This window comes from Camelus ferus, chromosome 9 (genome assembly GCF_009834535.1).
Source record: "Camelus ferus isolate YT-003-E chromosome 9, BCGSAC_Cfer_1.0, whole genome shotgun sequence".
NCBI lineage: Eukaryota > Metazoa > Chordata > Mammalia > Artiodactyla > Camelidae > Camelus > Camelus ferus.
The window spans coordinates 29,349,540-29,369,219 of NC_045704.1; the positions used below are offsets into that span (position 1 = coordinate 29,349,540).

Below are 19,680 nucleotides of genomic sequence, written 5' to 3' on the forward strand. Positions count from 1 at the left end.
TTTTCAGAATTGGGACAGCTGCACTGGCGGTCCAGGTTGTTGGCAGTAACTGGCCCAAGCCCCACTATACTTTGCTGATTACAGGCCTATGCCGTTTCCAGATTGTACAGGTCGTGAAAGAGAAGCCGTATCCTGTTGCTGATGTGGAACAGTTGGACCGGCTTGAGGAATTTCCCAACACCTGTAAAACCAGGGAGGAGCTAGGAGAACTCTCAGAAGAGTTTTACAAATACGCAGTACAGGTGAGTTGCTTTTAAGTTATTCCTTAAAACCCTATTTTGCTCGGTTTCTTCGTTGCCCTAAGATGTGATGAATGCATTGAGTGGCGAATTTTTAGGGCAGCATATGTTTAAATGATTTAGTAGGGTATTATAATATACTCATTTCAATTTGCTATTGTCTGGGATTGTACCTAAGACATACTAGCCAACCCTTTCTAAAATTTTTCCAAAGAGTATTTCTAGAGCTTTTCTTATAAGTTCCAGGGTCTCCATACCAGATAATTATTAAACCTAAATAATCTTAAATATTAATACACTGTACAGAGCTATTTATCACTAGACTATCTAGGCATTAAATTATACAGGTTATGTTGGTTCAGAAGTCAAAGTCACACTGTGACTGGTAATAAGTGTGGAAGGTTAAGCCCGCGGTAGACTGATTTCAAGTGTGGTTAAACCTTGACCATCTAGAATGCTGGGAAGGAAGCACAGGTTAGGCATGCATTGACTATTGGGCTCTTTAATTCTAGGTTTGTGTTTTTTGGTTAACTCCAGATTGAACATAAAGCTCATCCCATTTTGTTTCAAATCTTATTGAAAAATATTATAAAATATATTTTTATACATAAAAATATTTTATCTATTGATGTAATCCAGTGATGAAACTGGATCTGTGAGAGTCAGGCAGCATGTAAACTGATCATTAAGAAGCATGTAGGGCAGGTGTTCGTAGCGTGATTGTATTTGTACCTGATGTGGCATTTCAAGTGTGGTAAACAATGGAAAACTAGAAAATTTGGAGCTACAACTGCTGTTGGGGCTAAAAGGAAGAATCTACTTGAAGAAAGAACCAGAGCCAGTGAATATGCTGTTTAGGAATGAAGGAGGTAGAGGGGAAAATAGACTTTGCCTCTTCCTTTCCCTGGGTCATCCTCCTGGGTCTTCGTTCTCCTGTTGGACACAGCTTCTTGGCTTCTTTCTCTTGTTCTTTATTTCTACCCACTTTGAATCAACAGAAGAATTTTAAGCATATAAAGATTTTGCAATGACATTAAAGGAATTTTTGGAAAGAAACACAATTTTACTATCATGCATCTGATTTAATTTTTGCTTTCTTCTGGTTTTGGTTCCTATTCAGTCTTATGTTTTGATTTTTGATCCATATCTATTTTTTTATTGAGTTATAGTTGGTTTATAATGCTGTGTCAATTTCTGGCATACAGCACAATTTTTCAGTCATACATGAATATATATATATATATATATATATTTATTTTCATATTCTTTTTCCCCATGAGCTACCACAAGATCTTGTGTATATTTCCCTGTGCTATACAGTATAAACTTATTTATGTATTCTATATATACCTGTCAGTATCTACCAATCTCAAACTCCCAGTCTGTCCCTTCCACTCTCCTCCCCGCTGGCAACCACAAGTTTGTATTCTGTTTGTGAGTCTGTTTCTGTTTTATATTTAAGTTCATTTGTCTTCTTCTTCCTTTTTTTTTTTTTTTTTTTTTTTTAAGATTCCACATATCAGTGATACCATATGGTATTTTCCTTTCTCTTTCTGGCTTACTTCACTTAGAATGACATTCTTCAGGGACATCCATGTTGCTGCAAATGGCATTCATATCTAATTTCAATATTAAGTACTTTTATAAATTCCATTGATTCAGGATGTCATAATTATATCATTTCTCTTCTTAGGCTTTAGGATTGTTTCCAATTAATGGTTTTCCTCCAACCCCTTGTACATCTGCTTCCACAGCCCTCATTGGTAGACCTCTTCAGTAGCTTCCTAACTAATCTCCTTCTAGCTTCTTCTTTCCCTGACCCACCTGCTCAGGAGTCCTTTCTCAATAATCTTTGAGCATCCCTCTCCCCTGAGTAAGAGACTCTAATAGCTCTAGGATGAAGTTCACATTTCTTAGTATAACATTAAGGCCCTTCACACCTCTAGTTACTTCCATTTATACCTAAGGTTCTAGCCACACTGTACAGCAGAGAGCGTCACATTTTATTTCCCGTTTCTGTGATTTTTTCCTTCTGTTCTCTCTGCTGGGAGTGTTCCACCTTCTTTGAATTTTTAGATTTGATTTTTGCTTTCCCAGCTCCTGTAGACTGTTAATGCTCCTTTGCGTGTGTCTCCACAACCATTTAAACATCCCTTTTAACATAATGCTTATCACATTATATTGAAATGTGTCTTATGGGTTTGTTTCCCCTCCCAAACTAGAATTCATCCCTGCTTTAGCCATCCTGTACTGAGCACTATGTTGTGTCTGACAAATAGTTTGTACTCAATAAATACTCAGAGAAAGAATTTTAACTGTTTTACTTTATTTTTTTAGGAGAATTTTCTAATTATGTTATCTACTTCTCCCACACCAGAACAGCTTCATCAAAATTATGCTTTAATTCTTTTGGCTATAGGCAGGTAACAGTTTCCAAAGTTACAGTGCTTTTAGGGAGATTTGATTATTACTGGCATATGAAATCTCGTTAGAGTGACTGTATGAGGATTCGGTACATTGTGAGTTAGTCAGTACGGGCTAAGTTTTGCTGTGTTAAGTACCCCCAAATCTCAGTCACATAAGGCGACAAAGTTGTACTCCCCACCCGCACTTCATTGCCCTAGTGGGGCAATGATCTACCGAGTAGAAGTCACGTAGGGACCCAGGTGGGTTGAAGCTTCATTTTAAAACATGCTTCCGTCATTGCTGAGGAAGGAAGAGGAGATGTGGCATGTTTCTCAATGGCTTTTAATGCTTCTGGCCAGAAGGAACTGTCACCTCCCCTCATGTTTCATGGTTGAAGGCAAGACCCACAGCCACATCTGTGTTCAGAGGTGAGAAAGAGCAGCCCCCTACCATGTGCCCAAAAGGACAGGGGACTCTGTCAGCAGCCCCAATGACTATCACAGTTACTGAAAGCTTGCCTTGAGCTTAATCTGTCGTAACTCCAGGATGTCCCCTAGAAGTTGTTTTAAAAAAGATCACTCATAGTCAGTGCTCAAATTCTAGCTAACCCAGTGTTCTGCTAAAAAAAACCCAGCATTTTGGCTGCTGATTGGTTAACATAATAGCCTTAACCTTGTTACATTTCCAGAATTGGATAATTATACTGATTGTGTAAGAGAATGCCCTTGTTCTTAAGAACAAAGGTCATGATGTCTGCGATTTATTCTAAAATGTTCAGCAATAATTGTGTGAGTGTATAAAGAGAGGGAGAGAAGGCAAATGTGGCAAATTGCTAACAGTTGGTGAGTTTAGGGGAAGGATATTGGGGGAAGGAGTTTACTATCGCAACTTTTCTATAAATTTTGATTTTTTTCAAAATCATAGTATAAAATCACAAATTTACAAAACCTTTTATAAATATTAATGTTATCCATTTTTGAGCCATTTTTGCTTTTCATCATGATTGACATTTTAAAATTACTTCTTTTTTCCTCTGAGGTGGGTAAAAATGCCTGGATATAATAATCAGTGATCTTTCAAAAACAAAGACTTTCTCTGAGGCCCAAACATTAAACTTAGATGATGGTCTGATTTTTTAAATCTACAAATAATGCCAGATTTCATTAGAAAGACTTTTTTTTTCCCTTGTAGTTGGTTGAAATGTTGGATATGTCTGTCCCTGCAGTTGCTAAATTGAGACGTCTTTTAGATAGTCTTCCAAGGGAAGCTTTACCAGACATTCTGACATCAATTATCCGGACAAGCAACAAAGAGAAGCTCCAGGTACAGTGTGCCTTCTGAAATGCCAAGTTACTATGGCACTTTTCATTTGGGTCTAGATAGTAAGTTTTGACTTTCAGGTAAGAGATACTGGAGACTCCTAGAAGTACTTAAGATGCTTTTACCCTTAAATTGGCTTGTTTGTTTGTTTAATGGAGGTACTGGGGATTGAACCCAGGACCTTTGTGCATGCTAAGCACATGCTCTACCACTGAGCTATCCCCTCCCCACTAAATTGACATTTTTTTTTTCATTTACTTCATTGCTTTAAAAAAATTTTAGTTATAAAACTATCTTTTTAAAATTGTGGTTTAGTTGACATACATTATATTTGTTTCAGTGGTAGAGCATAATGATTCAATATTGACTTTAAAAAATTTTTTTTTCCTTTTTTTGCGGGGGGCAGTAATCAGGTTTATTTATTTATATATTTAATTAATTTATTTATTTTAAGTGAAGGTGCTGGGGATTGAACCCAAGACCTCGTACATGCTAAGCACACACTCAGCTACTGAGCTATACCCTCCCCTAGTATTAAGTTGACTTTTGGTTGTGATTGTTCTACACTGTTGTGTACTCAGGCAGTTGTTTTATTTGCATTATCAGTACTGGTAGTTTGTCAACTTATGGAAAAAGTTAAGGCAGAGAATAATAAAAAAGATAAATATTTAATTTAATTTAAATATATAATTACACTTTGTCTCACTACTGGAGCCAAGACCTTTCCCGTGTGTGTAGGCATGCTTTTTTGACCTCTTCATATTTCTTACATAAGCCACACCTGTGATGCGTTATCTGTGATTTTCAATTTCTGTTTCTTTAAAGTGAAATAAGATACTTGAACAATAATCCAGGTGTAGACTCTTAGATTTGAATGTCTTTCCTCCAAACTATAAGTTTTTTTGAATACTTATTTTTATAGTATTTTTAAGCAGTCTGCTTCATCTTCCTAGAACATTAAAGTTTTCATTGAAGCAAGTCTCCTTATTTTATCAGTTTATTTAGTACTTGAATCCAGCAACTTTATTTAATACTTAAATCCAGGAACTCATGCAGACAGGCTGGGTTTAAACACAAGAACTCAGCTCACCTGGTAGGAGCAGAGAGTGCAGGGGTCCTTGAGACTAACCTGGCTGTGGGCAAGCATGTTCCACCAAGAGACCGGAGAACATCAGTCACTCAGACAAATCAGTAGTGGAGTTTGGTTAAAAGTGCTCCTATTCTCTTGGATATATAAAAATTTAATGCCGTGAACCTAGAATTTGTGTAGGCCTAATATGTAGACATATTCTGGGCTTTAGAAAGAATTGACATAAAATGTGGTTTTGTTCTTGCTCTTGGAACAGCAGACGTGGCTTCATTTTTAAAAGGGTAGATATCTTCATGCTTCTCTTTTTTGGGATTCTGGCACCGTGCCAGGTGACCTTGCTGATTTAATACAGTGACTTTAGTTGTGTCAGCCATCGGGTAGCTGTGACTACTGATGGTAGTGGCCTTCTTTACCTGATGACTGAAGTCCTGACTCTTGACTGCCTTGTTTTGGAGCATGTGTTTCTGAGAGAGCGGTTCTGCAAATTGACTCACGTTTCCTCAGATTTTAGATGCCGTGAGTCTGGAGGAACGGTTCAAGATGACCATACCACTGCTTGTCAGGCAAATTGAAGGCCTGAAATTGCTTCAAAAAACCAGAAAACACAAGCAAGATGATGATAAGCGGGTAAATACTTCTTTTAATCCATTTCTTCAGTTTTCTAGTTGTTTTTCTGTGATGTGAAATTCAGGGATTTTTGGGGGGGAAAAAGGGAGGAATAAAGAAAGGAACAAAGAAGAAGTAAGTTCATTGTCTCTTACATTCAGGTTACTGATACAGTTTTGGATTCTTGTTTGCTTCCCTACCTCTCCGTGTCTGAGTTCTTTTTTTTCTTTTAAGCATGTAGACATTTTCTCATTTTTTGTTGTTTCTTTTGGTAATCATCGAAAGGGATAGTTTACTAAGCCATTTCTCTTTCTGCTAAACGTTGTGTGATGTTTTCAATATTTTAAAAATTAGCAAATAACTGCATGAGTGTCTTTCAAGTATAACTGTTTTCACTGCATGTAGTATTTGTTAAGAACATACCACAAAATTGTTTCCTAAAAGGACTCTGTCAGTGTGTTGTGCCCTAATTTGGCTGACTTTTAACTTAATAAATGTTTCAGTTTTCATTTAGTCAACTGTTAGTCTTTTCCTGTCTTCTAAACTTAGAGACCATCTTTCCTCCAAATATCCACTTTCTTTTAGTTCTCCTTTAGTTGATTGTTTAAATATTTAACTCTTTAGCACGTATGTTTTTATTTTGCTCTAACACATTCGCCACCTCACCCAAATCTAGGTGAGAGTTGTGTTTCCTCAAGGGCACCCGATCAATGTGTTAATAAGGTGGGCGATCAATGTGTTAATAAGGTGAAGACAGCAGTTATATTTTCTCCATAATAGCTTTTTATTTAATTTAACACCATTATTAAATAATCCTTCAGTTCCCCATTGATTTGTGACGTTTTTATTATCATATATTGCATTTACTTGGATGATGAGATCTGCCTGAAGACTGCTTGGAGCTGTTGATCTTACTGTTATGCTGTAGGCACATTTAAGATAGTAAAGTAGCTTTGATGTGGACAAGGGTGAAGATGACAGCTCTCTGAAAGCAGTGGGAGGTTAAGTGAAAGGTTGAGAATAATGTTGGAGATTTGATGCCATCAGCACAGAAACATTCCTCCGTCTAAGAGACTACATTGTGGAGAAAGAAGAGCAGAAGTGAAGGATTCCTTGCGGGTGGGACTCAGGAAGGAGTGGGGAGGTAGGCTGAGAATGATGGGAGAGAGAGGAGTCGCTTATCTGTGGCGGATGTTCTAGGACATCGTGGGCGGCATCTAGGACATCGCACTGTTGAAAGCAAACACCAGAAGTCTCAGTTATTTCTGGCTTGAGATCGGAGCACTAACTCAGTTACTCATTTTGTGCAGAAAGACAAACCAACGTGTACTCTGCATTGGGAGACACAGAAAACTTACAGCTCCCTATCAATAAATAATACCATTGCTTAGACAGAGAGTTGTTCAGAATTGCTCTAAACAAGCAGCAGCTGAAATGCAGCAATCAGAGACTAATATTTGGAGTTTGCCTAAAACTGATTCCTTGCCTGCTCCCCTAAGAGTTTGAAAGTGCTCTTTTAGTAGCTAGAGGAAAAACTGCATGAAGAGTCCTTTCGTCTCAACAATGAAATAATTGATGTGTTCTTTAAAAATCTAACTTTAAAAATATTTTATTTTTGGTTTTTTATACTTTAAAATATTTTATTAATTTCATCTGCTAATGACTTAAGAATAAAAGTATATATTTAATATTTGTTTCTATAAAATTAATTTTTTCACTGTTTTTAAGCTTTTTATATTTGAGTAAGTTCATAGGTTAAAAAATAAATTCCGAGGCTTTTAAATTGAATACCAGCATACCATTTTGCTCCAGTAATGGCTAGAGTAGATGCATGATGTTAGTGAGCAGAGAATTTCAAAAGAGCACAAAGGTAGTTTTAAAATATGATAGAGAACCTTGGAGAAAGAGAACTTATATAGGACTGTTTGACTTGGCATGGGAGACTGTTTTTGGATTTCAAAGAACAATTTCAGCACGGTAGAAATGAAAGACAAAGTACCGAGTACGAATCACTGAAGTAATTGGTGATGAAAAAGCAGAACATCACGAGAAGGGAAGTAAATCATGTGTAGTAAACTAGGAGGGACCGTAGGTAAGATGGAATGTTTTGAAAGGAGAAGGACTTTTCTGTGTGTTGAAGACAAAGAAAATAAAGCCAGTGGTGAAAAGATTAAAGATGTTTGAAACTTTGTAGTGTAGGTTGGAAAAGGAAATTTATTCAGTTGCCAAATGGTAAATAGTAAGTATATCAAGAAAATAGTGGCTGCAGTAATAACTCCAAAAAAGATAATTCCTAGATGTTTTAATTATTTCTAACAGCCAGTTCCTTGAATTTTTTTCCTCATGCTGGTCATCTAAGCATATGCCAAAGAATCATGTCCACCTTATATTGGTCTGCTTTTTAAATTCTGTAGCCTCCGTGTGTGCATGTGCCTCCTACTTACCATTTTCAGCTTCATAGTTCCTAAAGATTTAGACTCTAGCCAGAAAAATGTCTCTTCAGCACCAGTTATAACCTTAAGTGTAGCTAAGTACTTTGTTTTCGATTTATTTTGACTCTTTTACTTTCCGCCTTAGGTTATAGCAATACGCCCTATTAGGAGGATTACGCACATCCCAGGTACTTTAGAAGACGAGGACGAGGATGAGGATAATGATGACATTGTCATGCTAGAGAAAAAAATACGAACGTCCAGTATGCCAGAGCAGGCCCACAAAGTCTGTGTCAAAGAGATAAAAAGGTAAATTGTGGAAGCTGTGCATTCATGAGTATTTTCATTTTGCTTATTAATGTTAAAAATATTGCTCACGGATTTGCAAATATTAACTGCTATATAGAAAATAGATAAAGAAGTTCCTTCTGTATAGCACAGGGAACTGTATTCAATATCTTGTAGTAACCTATGATAAAAAGGAATATGAAAATGAATATATGTATGTATATGTGTGACTGAAACGCTATGCTGTACACCAGAAACTGGTGCAACATTGTAAACTGACTATACTTCAATTAAAAAAAAAAAAATCGTTGCTTGTGGAAACGAATCTGCTATTTTGCATTACAAAGCTGAGTGATTTGTTTTATATTCTTTGATCTTTCTCGTTTTTTGTATTTAATATAGTCATGGACCACTCTAGTCATCTTTCCATTGTCAGCCTTAATCTCTTTTATCTCTTGTCTTTCACGGCTTTTCTAATTCTCAGGGTATAGCTGCAATCTATGGAATACTTTTCCTTCTTTCCTAAACCAGAATCTGATTCGTAAAATATTCTTAAGACTCCTGAATCAATACCGCTTTCAGGAATCTTGTTCTCAAATATGGAATATAAGTGACACAACTCTTCTACCTACCGTGTGCTGCCAGATACAATTACTGTTGCAACTGCCTTTTCATTGTCTTAAATACTTGGCCCACACTTGTTTAGACAGTAATGTTTGTTCAGTTAATATTTGTGTTCTTCACACGTTTCTGTTTTATTCCTTAGACTATAAATTCTTAGAAGGCCGGGACTGTCAGTTTCTCTTTGTTCAGGATAAAGTGCAAGGGAACCTTGATACCAGAATAGGGTATATGGGTTGATTACATTCTCTGGATGATCTCAGGGTTAAATAGAAAACCAGTTTTTTTCTTTACCTACTTGCAGTGTTATTCCTGTTTTTTTCTTTTTCTTTCTTTCTGTCTTTTTTTTTTAGTAATCTTTCTTTTTTGTTTTTTTTTTGGGGGGGTAGTAATTATATTTATTTATTTACTTATTTTAGCAGAGGTACTGGGGCTTGAACCCAGGACCCTGTGCATGCTAAGCATGTGCTCTACCACTGAGCTATACCCTCCTCCCCATACTTGCAGTATTGTAACTACGTTGCATTTTCTTTTATGAGTGAATTATAAGCAACCTGACTGAATGCTCAGTAACTGAAGATTTGACTTCTGAGGTTCACAGTTAAGAACATAAGTAAATATAGTTGAGGTCTATTTTATATTGACTCTGACATCAGTTAATAAATGCAGAACATCTGTTTTGTACAGAACACTATTTAATAAGCACTGCATATATTATGGAAGTTGCACTTTTTAATTGAATATCTCATGAGCTGGCTTCATCTCTGATACAGAACAACATGTAATTATTATGCATGGTTAGGCACTTAAATCTTATTGTCATAAGTAAATCAGTATGTAAGTGTGACTTGAGACTCTCCCTGTGAGATATTAATGTTGATAAGACCATATTTCAAGGATAGCATTAGATCTTGTCCACTCTACCCCAGTTTACAAATATCTGTTTGAAACAAAATAATCGTTTTAATAACTAGATTAAAAATTTTTTTTTCAGTTTTGTTTGACCAAATATATATGATATATCTGACCAAGAAAAGGAGATATGCTTGATTTTTCTGGTTTATGGAATTTTTCTATGTTCTTGAACAGGTTTGCTATGTATTCTTTCCCCACAGGCTCAAAAAAATGCCTCAGTCAATGCCAGAATATGCGCTGACGAGAAATTATTTAGAACTTATGGTGGAACTTCCCTGGAACAAAAGTACAACTGGTGAGCAAACAAAAGAGCACCTTTTCCACAGCCTGTCACCCGGAAAGCTTATGCAAATTCTGTAGAAATACTGATTACCTCCCTGTCACAGGAGTTCATGATGTAAACTGTTCAGAGACTGAACCTGAGTCACCTAGGTCTTAGGATCGAGCAGGAAAAGAAGGTGCTGCGTGAAAGCGCCCTTCACGCGATTTGGAGAAAGTAGGATTTTCTGTACTTAGTGAAATATGTGTTTTCAATAGCAATAGTCAATCAGACAGCAACTTTTATATTTATGTCAGGAGCCAGAAGAAAACCAACACGTTTGAGGTAGTTGGCAATAAGTGCCCAGTCAGTCCTAGAGATGGTAAAGCTTTGTGTTTTCTAAAAGAGACAATTACGGATAAAGTCAGGATCACAGTAGAATGGTTTCACCATTTGGAAGTTTGTTTTTCTCCCACCAGAACCTATGTAAAGAGTGTAGATTCTTTTTATCCCTCTTTCCTTCAATAGAATTTTTCTGTCCATCAGGAGCATTTTACACTGGTTTTCTTATATCTTTGCTTTGTGTTTTCTCCTAGGATGAGAAATATACTTAGTTGTCTTTCAGAATCATTTTATTTGCATCAGTTAGTATAGAAACAAGATTTATTGAGTTCAGCAGTGGATTGATTTGCCTCAACTACTCTTGGCATTAGAATAGCTGTATGGTTGAGTTTTGAGAATTCAGCAGATTTATTTATTGATTATCCAGGCTGATGAAACTCCTACATTTAAAACGGTGCTAGAGGTTTTGATAAGTGTTAGCCCTAAAACACACGTTTATGTGCCACATAAGGTATTTTTTACATACCAGATTTCAGGATGTTGAATTTTTAACATTAAATACTTTCCTGTTGACCTACAGAGGACTGTCCTCTCTGGTATGGAGAATTAAATTTTTTTTTGTCTCACAGAGGGCCCAGAATGAAGCATATTTATGTTCAATTAACTGTGCTGGGGCAATGATTGGCCTAATCATCTTCCTTCTGTTTTGACCACCTTTGTTTTTGTTCATTTATTTATTTTGTTTTGACCACCTTTAGATTTCATTCCCATTACAGTTCTTTGGTTCTTGTTTTGGGAAGCAAGTACATTCTAAGTTAGGCTAATTTTTCCTTTAGGAATATTCTGTAATTTTGCATTTATCCCATTGTCTAGATTTTGGTTTAAGTGTCTCTTTCTGTTTGAATGTTTGTAAATAAAGTTATAAGGCTAATTGATATTTTGTTTTCTGTTAAATTCTGGGAATCCATAAATTTTCCTTAGGTTAAATCAGGTTATACTGGTGAACTATAGGAGGAATCGTTCAGAAGCAACACTGGTAAAATTTTTCTTTATTTTCCAGTTTTATTAGGGTATAGTTGACATATAGTGAACTGCACATATGTAATGTGAACATTTTGATGAGTTTTAACGTGAGTATGTAACTGTAGTACCATTACCATAATCAAGGAAATGAACATACTCATCGCTTCTAAAAGTTTCCTCATGCTTCTCTGTGATTCCCTCCCTGCCTTCCCATTCCCGAGCAACCGCTGTGCACTAGTTCATATTTCCTAAAATTTTGTGTAAATGAAATGATATAGTATGTGTCCCCCTCCTTTTTTTTTTTTTGGTTATTTCCCTCAGCATAATTAAATTAAATTCATCCATGTTACTGTGTATATCGGTGATTGGTTTATCCATTTACCTGTTGATGGACATTTGTATTGTTTCCAGCATTTTAACAACAGTATATAAACTTGCTCTGAACTATGCTGGCAAATTTATTTTTTAATTTATTTCATGTTTATATTTATGACAAAATATTGCCTTCTAGTTGAAGGTGTTTTACCAAATAAACTGAAGCCGAATATCTTGGTTTAATTTTTAATTCAGAATTTTCTGGAAACACCATAGTAGGTGAATGCAGGGGAGCATGCATTCCCATTGATTTAGCCCCGAGTTGTCAGCTGATCTGTTTGAGTTCAGATGTCTGTCTGGATCCAGCTGGGCTATGGGGAAATCCATTTTGGTTCATTTGTCTTCTGTTAACTCAACTCTCCAGTGCCTGCTTTTAAGTGAAGTGGCCCTATTCTTAGAGATTTGAAGAGGGCCCTGCTCCCTGTTAGTTTAGACCTGGGAAAGGAATTACATTTAACCTTCATGTGTTTAGCTGCTCTGCTTCCATCTCATCTTCCAAGCTTCCATATTGGTATGTGTTTGCTAGGTATTTGTTTGTGTCATTGATGGAGTCATAATGATACCCAAACTCTGTTATTTTCCCTTTTGACCACAGAGTGAGTGCAGGACATGAAGCACGTCTACATAGCTTGGTAACACCAACGGTCTTGTTTTGAAATTTTGGTGTTCTCTCGGTAATATTTTTTTGTACTCCAGGATTTGTTTTAACTAATGACTTAAGTGAGGGTGCATATAGTGTAATGGCCTGAGAATATTAAAATTGCAGATTTCATTATTTGCTAGTAGTAGCCTAGTAAGTTGCTCTTGCTTTCCTCCCTCCCTCACTTGTCCTCTTGATAAAGTGAAATTCATGACTAACAAGGACTTTTTGTCAGGTTCACACGTGTAATTTTGGACAGTTGAGGCCAAAATGTTTATTTGAATGCAGAGTGCTGACTCCCATTTTTTACTGAAGTAATCCAGAAAATAGAAAATTAAGGCAAAGCTTTTATTTTTTCACAACTCAGAGAGTTTCTACTGGGTGTGTGTGAGCATCCTAAGTGCGTAGGACTCATGGAGCCTTCATGAAAACCCTCCTGGTCCAGCATTTCAGCGGGGAACTGAAGATGGGTAAACTGTGGTGTGAAAGTAGGCATGTTGAGCTTCTGAACCATTACTACACAGACTTAGGTCTAAGTGGTTGTTGTGGGTCAGGTTATAAAACCATGAAAATGTCTTCCATAATCCTCATAAGACAAGCTTATGTCAGTAGAGATTATCAAAAGTAGAGAGGAAAGCAGAGATGAACGAGTTGTAGGAAATAAGTTTCTTGATTTTCCCATCTTGGGAGCCAGTAGATACCATTTCAATCTTCTGATTATAAATAGAGAAATATATGTTCCAGCAGGTTTGAAATTTTTTACATTTAACCATGAGTATTATTCAAAATAGTAAGAGTGCATTCTGAATCATTAAAAAGAGCAATCAAAAAAAATGCATCCTGTATAGAAAAGATACTCGATATATAACATGGAAATTATCTTTCCTTAAAAGTTTGAAGGAATGTAACTTTTTAAATTGTCTTTACTTGGCATGTTAGAAGAAATTCCTTCATTGCTTTCATTATTTTCTAAAATACACAGAATTCTATTCTTAGTTTACTGAATGTTAATCAAGAATGGATGTTGCATTATAACAAGAGCCTTTTTAGTTACAAAATGACATTTTTGATGGAAAGTTTTTCTCCTTGGATGTGATAATGTAATGAATATGTTGATAACTTTATATTGAACCGTATTTGCATAAGTAAAATAAGTCCCACTGGGACTTAGTAGATTACTCTTTGAATAGACTTGATTTACCAGCATTTTAATATTTAGAGCTATGCAAAATGGAATTGGTCTGAAGTGGGTTCTTTTAATTTACTATGGTAGGTTTTAGTGTCAGAGCCAGCATCATAAAACAGGAAACTTTCTTTCAATTGTTCATATATTCATTGGTTGGGTTCTGAAACCAGGAAAGGGGGAAGAAATTTTATTCTTTCCTTTCCAAATCACTCAGCCAGGACTGACTAAAATCCATAGTACTATAAATTACATGTATTGCTGATTAGCTAGGTTTTTATAGACTAGCTTAGGAACCAAGTTACGATTTAAGGGCTTTTTGTTTTTTCCCCTGTAGGAAAAACACATGGCAAGTTCCAATAAGTGATTGAAAGAGTGGACATGTGTGTGTGTGTGTTTCTCTCCCATTTTCTTCTTTCACTGTCGGTATGATCACATGGTTGTGGATTAGCTTCTGGCTGCCGTCTAGCTGATGAATTCATTTTGGCTTCCAGGGCCTAGTGTTTAATCGGTGATTATTTTAGGTACTAAAGCACATCAATAAACCTAATGAAAGCTTGGATAGAAGCAGGGCCTAATTCATACATTTCTGCTGAGACTTTAATCAATAGAACTTAGGCAGTTCTTTATGTCTTAATTTTTTTTTTGATCCAGCCCTTCTGTTTTAGAAAATTAGCTGAAGGAAATAATTACAGATGTATGTGGAGATTTAGTTACAAGGACGCACAGTGAAGCATGCTTTATAACTGTAAAGATTTGTAGATAGCCTAAATGCTCAGCAATAGGGAATTAGTTAAATGAGTGCGATTAAGTAATGGAATATTATGCAGCCACTAAAATGTTACTGAAGAGTACATTTGCAGTCAAATGCTCTTCTCCTGAGCTATACCCCCAGGACTGAAGAGTACATTTGACACTGAAAAAGGTCCTCAGTGTGTTAAGTGAAAAAAATTTTCCAAAACTTGAACTCCTCATAAAATCTTATTTTGAAAAATAGACGTGCAAGTGCTCATGTGCACATGCACATGCACACACACACAGAACCTGGAATAGTGTTGAAGTGAAGGTGGTGCAGCTTTCTTGGGGGCATGAGATTATGGGGACTATTTCCTTCTGATTTATTCGTGTCATAAAGTTTTCTGGGATGAGCGTATATTCTGTAATAAACGAAAAAAGGAACAAATACCAGGACAAATAGAATATGTATAAATTATGTCTCCTTAGAAATAATGTGTATCAAGAAAATCATTCCCAAATGAAATGATAAGAGTATTAACTCTTTGAGTTTTTAATTATGTAGTTTCTACTCTTTCTGTAAATACTAAATCTTCTTAAGCAAAAACCCAAATCCAGGTCTCCCTGAAGACTCATTTAGAAGGATCCAAGCCTGTTCTTGTCATGTTTTTTTTTTCAAAAGAATATTTTGGCTCTTGCCAGCCTGGAAGGGAATTCTTCTATGTAAAAATCCCACGTGCTTAGATTATTTCTGTTGGATTATTTGGCAGACCGTCTGGACATTCGAGCAGCCCGGATTCTCCTGGACAATGACCATTATGCCATGGAAAAATTGAAGAAAAGAGTGCTGGAGTACTTGGCTGTCAGACAGCTGAAAAACAACCTGAAGGGCCCCATTCTGTGCTTTGTCGGCCCTCCTGGCGTTGGTAAAACAAGCGTGGGAAGATCAGTGGCCAAGACTCTGGGTCGAGAGTTCCACAGGATTGCACTTGGAGGAGTGTGTGATCAGTCCGACATTCGAGGACACAGGTAGAATACTTCTTTCAGTTTCATCTCCGATTTCCTTCCTTTTCGCATGACCAGAGTCCCCCCAAAAGCCAAGGCATAACATATATCTTAAAGGGCTATTTGCGGTGCCTTGCGTGGAGAGGACTAGCCTAGAGCCTCCACCATGATGTTATGCCCACACTAACCTTGGTATGAGTGTGACGACGGATGGGGTGTCTGGGCCGCAGCTTTCCTGGAGTCTCATTTGAATGTAATTACAAATTAGTTGTGATTAAGTATTATAATGTCTTTACATTCATTTTGGCCCAGTATCATTTCATAGATAATGACCCATAACTTTTAGAGTTTAAAAAATAGCTGGGGCAGGTAGAAGGAGGTAAGAAGTCTTTGGTAACAAATTTATTATATTTGCAGTTTAAACATTGTTTTAAGAAGGATGATTTGCAGTGCAAGTATGAGTAATAAGGTAAAAGGTTAGGATAATTAAGGCCTTCCCTTGCATTTTGACGCCCTTACTATAAAAATACGTTCAACTGTAAGAACTGTGTCTCTGACTAATCTGACATTATTAGAATCAGATTTGCATGTCACATTCATTGTTTTGTTCTCTGTGGTCTCTGTTGCTCAGATTGGAAGATGCTTTAGGAAAGTGTGAACCTCTATTTCACAGTTGCGAGTTGTAAGAAAACATACCTATAGTGTAGAAGTATTTAAAAATATAAAAATCATGAACTGCTTAAAAGAATATGATGTACACCTGAAACTGATATGATGTTATATGTCAATTCTGTCTCAAAAAAAACTTAAAAGGAGCTGTTTAGCTTTGAGTAGAAAGTAATTAAACTAAAGATAAAACTTCTGTCCTCAATACCGTACCCTCAATCTTTTTTTAAAATTTTTTTTAATGGAGGTGCTGGGGATTGAGCGCACGGCCTCATGCATGCTAAGCATGAACCCTTAATCTTAAAGTTGTAAAAGCAATCCAGATTATAAGTGGAGACATTGGCAGGCATGCCAGGGGCAGGCAGTGAACAACTGCCAGTGGCTAAGGGTAATTTAAATGCATATGTGCAGTTTGGTGAATATGGAATACATGTGGATTGTGGGGAAAAAAAAGAATGTGATGCTTTTATAAAAACATCTCATTTTCCACTTGACTTATTCACAGGATCTTTACGCAGGGATGGGAAACTATTTCAGAAACTTTTGAAGAAAAATGGTTCTTTTTATTCTCTTTTGTTTGCTTATTTACAATTCTTAGGCATTGAAGAAAATCATTCCCAGATTTTTTAATAAACAAGCAGTGAAGACTGCAGATTAGATCAAGGAATTGCTTTGGGTTATTCTTTCTGGCAGTTTCAAGTGATAGGATGTTTCTGTTGCCCAGACTGTCTTATTCTCACATGTGCCACTAGGGGCTGTCATTTGCTTTCGTAAAGAAATCGGCAGGCATCTTGGACCAACCTTGGAGAAGCTGGATCTAAGGCTGAAACCTTCTAATTTTAGCTTCAGAGCTTTAGGGAGGTGTTCCCCATGCAAGTGACTTGATTCCTGCCCTCAGAGTTGTTTTTGTTTGTCTCTTCCTTTCGTTATCTGTAGCAGTATTGTGTAAGAATTTGATGGAATTTAAAGAGTGGGTCTGTGGAGTTACTCTCAGGTGAAATTAATGTCCGTGGGCACATGGCATGTAGGTGTTTGTCCTTATTTCTTTCTACATTGGTATTAATTATTCATTAAGGCTTGGAAAGTGCTTAGTGCCTGGCACACAGTGAGCATTCAATAAAAGTTAGCTCTAATTATTATTTTAATTCTAAAGTCTCAGGCAGGCAAGTTGAGATTTATAAGCTTCAATATGACTTTTTATAAAATTCAATCTGATTTTTAAACTGTACCTAAAATATCCTGTTTTTGGCATTATTGTCTAATTTATGTGGCAGAATTGTGAAGTGTATTTTATGATCCTGTTGGTGGACAGTGTGTAATGTCGTAATTCCATCATTTCTTAAGAACATTGTGGGTTTTAAGCAGATCTTTGTTTTACATCTTTACTGATATTGAGAGATACAAAATCTATTCACTTTTTTCAAGTGACTGTACTTCCCCTGTGTGACTATCACAAAGAGAATTGAATCTGTAAAGAAAATAAGAACTTATTTCCTTCACGAGTGTTTTGTGAAAGAGCTTGTGTATTCATCTAAAATCTGTGTAAATATAAGCTTTTTAGAAATGTGTAGAGGTTGTGATTGTTGCCAAGTAACAGGTATGTGGTTTTGTCTATGAAGCCTGACTTTTGATGCAGCTTGCTGGTCAGTACGTGCTCCCTAGCCATCACTGTGTCAGGTGTTTCATTTGTGCTCTTGGGGACTTGTTACCAACCTGCCCCCTAAATTATCAGAGCCCGCAGAAAATTTTTATTTGAAAACCTGTTTGGAAGCAGGTGGAGAGTGGGGAGTGGCTGTTAAGAGGAGGAGGGGGTCGAGAGCAGAGTATGCGCTTATGTCAGAGTTACGGGTCGGAGGAGGAGAAAGAACAGTAGAGGATTCTAGCACAATCATGGGGTGGAGTTTGCGGGAACAAGTGGTTCCACATGACAGTGGAGGCATTTGGGAACACCCAGGTCTTGGCATTTAAGTACTGGTCACATGCTCACAATTAGAGTTCATGCAAAGTTTTGTTTTTCCTCAGCCTTGTGAGTAGGCACTACTGTTCTGCAGTCTGAAAATAGCCAAGGAAAAACAGAGCTGCTTTCTGTTATCTTCCTTGCTTATTCTCTTGATTTTGTCACACACTTTCTGTGTTTTCCCATGCACGGAACTCCAGTCTTTTGTGAGAAGTACCTGTTTACAGGAAGAAGAGTGCTAATAAGTTAAGACTTGATTTTTAAAACAACCTAAGCCATGTCTTTTAGAGTTAAAATGATAGTGAGGCAAGAGATGGGGAGAAAAAAAAACATTTCGTTTGCATATAAATCTTAAACTGGGAAAATAATAGTTATCTGACTAAACGTTGGCCTGTTGTTTTTGTTCATATTATTTTGAATTGATTAAAGGAAAAATAGTTGTGCTTATTTTCCATATTAACTAATGCATTTTTTTCAGTGTAAACATTTTTCATTTCTCATTCTCTCCATTGGGATTTTTCCGTCTACTTTTATAAGCCACAGAATCTCTGTTCCCATCTATCGGTTTTTATGACTTACATTTTTATATTTAAATATTATACTTAAATACCTTAAATCAGTTCATAGACATTAAATGTAAAGTGACTTCTTTTAGGATGAAGTTTTAGGAAATCATGTTTGTATAACAGTCTCTTTTTCATTAGCTGTTCCTTGGTGAGATACAGTATTGTGACATTTCTTAAGTTATTGTCGATATTTACTTTTCAGAAGTCACTTACCTCTGTTTGCCCAGATAATAAAATTGTATCATTTCAGGGAACCCTTGGCTCAGTTTTCAAACAAGATGAGAAGAAAAACGATCTTTTTCTTTCCATGGTGATAAATTTTCATATGTAACCTGAAATTGGTGATGTTTTAAATAAATTAGCTGTTTCATTATTAGTCTCTACAAGGGGGAAATAACTGAAGCAGCAAGCACTTAATATATCTCTAGCATAGTATACCAGAAAGGGTACGGTTTGCTCACTGTCCTCCTTATAACCTGTATTTGCATACAGCTCGTCTTCGCCCTTCTAAAACGTACAGGTTTATTTTAAGGCCCTAACCCAGGGCTTCTTCCATTAAGATGAGTGCAGTCAGTTATGACCCTTCTCTCCTGTAAACTGACCGCTTATTATCTATCATGTTCTTGTAACGATTGACACAGACCTTTGTTGTTTCGAGCACATGCCTGTAGAGATAAAGCATATGTAAAAAGGAGGAGCACTGTGGAGTACGGCTTTTCCCATGTCTCACACTCCTCTGCATCACTCTGGGCTGCCGAGCACGGTACCACGTGCTCTCTGAGCGCTGTATGAGTTCAAGGAAGAGTAAAACGTGATTACACATTGGAAGTCGTGCAGTCCTTTAGGTGAGCGCACCCGTGCAAATGAATGTATGGAAAGATTGAGGGATGACTGCTCCAAGAACAGTTGGATTGGTTTAACCTGCTATACTAAAGACTATTTTTAGTTCTTTAAAGACTCTTTCTTTTTTAAAAAGATCATTAGGATCTCTTTCAGGGTTATTTTTTCCATT

General features: G+C 36.6%; 1 protein-coding gene across 1 annotated transcript in view; it reads left to right on the forward strand.

Annotated features, from left to right (window-relative positions):
- The window catches only part of LONP2 (lon peptidase 2, peroxisomal), an 82,516-nt gene that overhangs the window by 7,020 nt on the left and 55,816 nt on the right, over nucleotides 1–19,680 (forward strand). Inside the window, exons 2-7 of the mRNA XM_032486257.1 lie at nucleotides 8–242; nucleotides 3,837–3,968; nucleotides 5,560–5,682; nucleotides 8,239–8,402; nucleotides 10,118–10,212; nucleotides 15,245–15,503. Coding sequence (XP_032342148.1) covers nucleotides 8–242; nucleotides 3,837–3,968; nucleotides 5,560–5,682; nucleotides 8,239–8,402; nucleotides 10,118–10,212; nucleotides 15,245–15,503 — 1,008 coding nt within the window. The remainder of the gene's footprint in view (nucleotides 1–7; nucleotides 243–3,836; nucleotides 3,969–5,559; nucleotides 5,683–8,238; nucleotides 8,403–10,117; nucleotides 10,213–15,244; nucleotides 15,504–19,680) is intronic.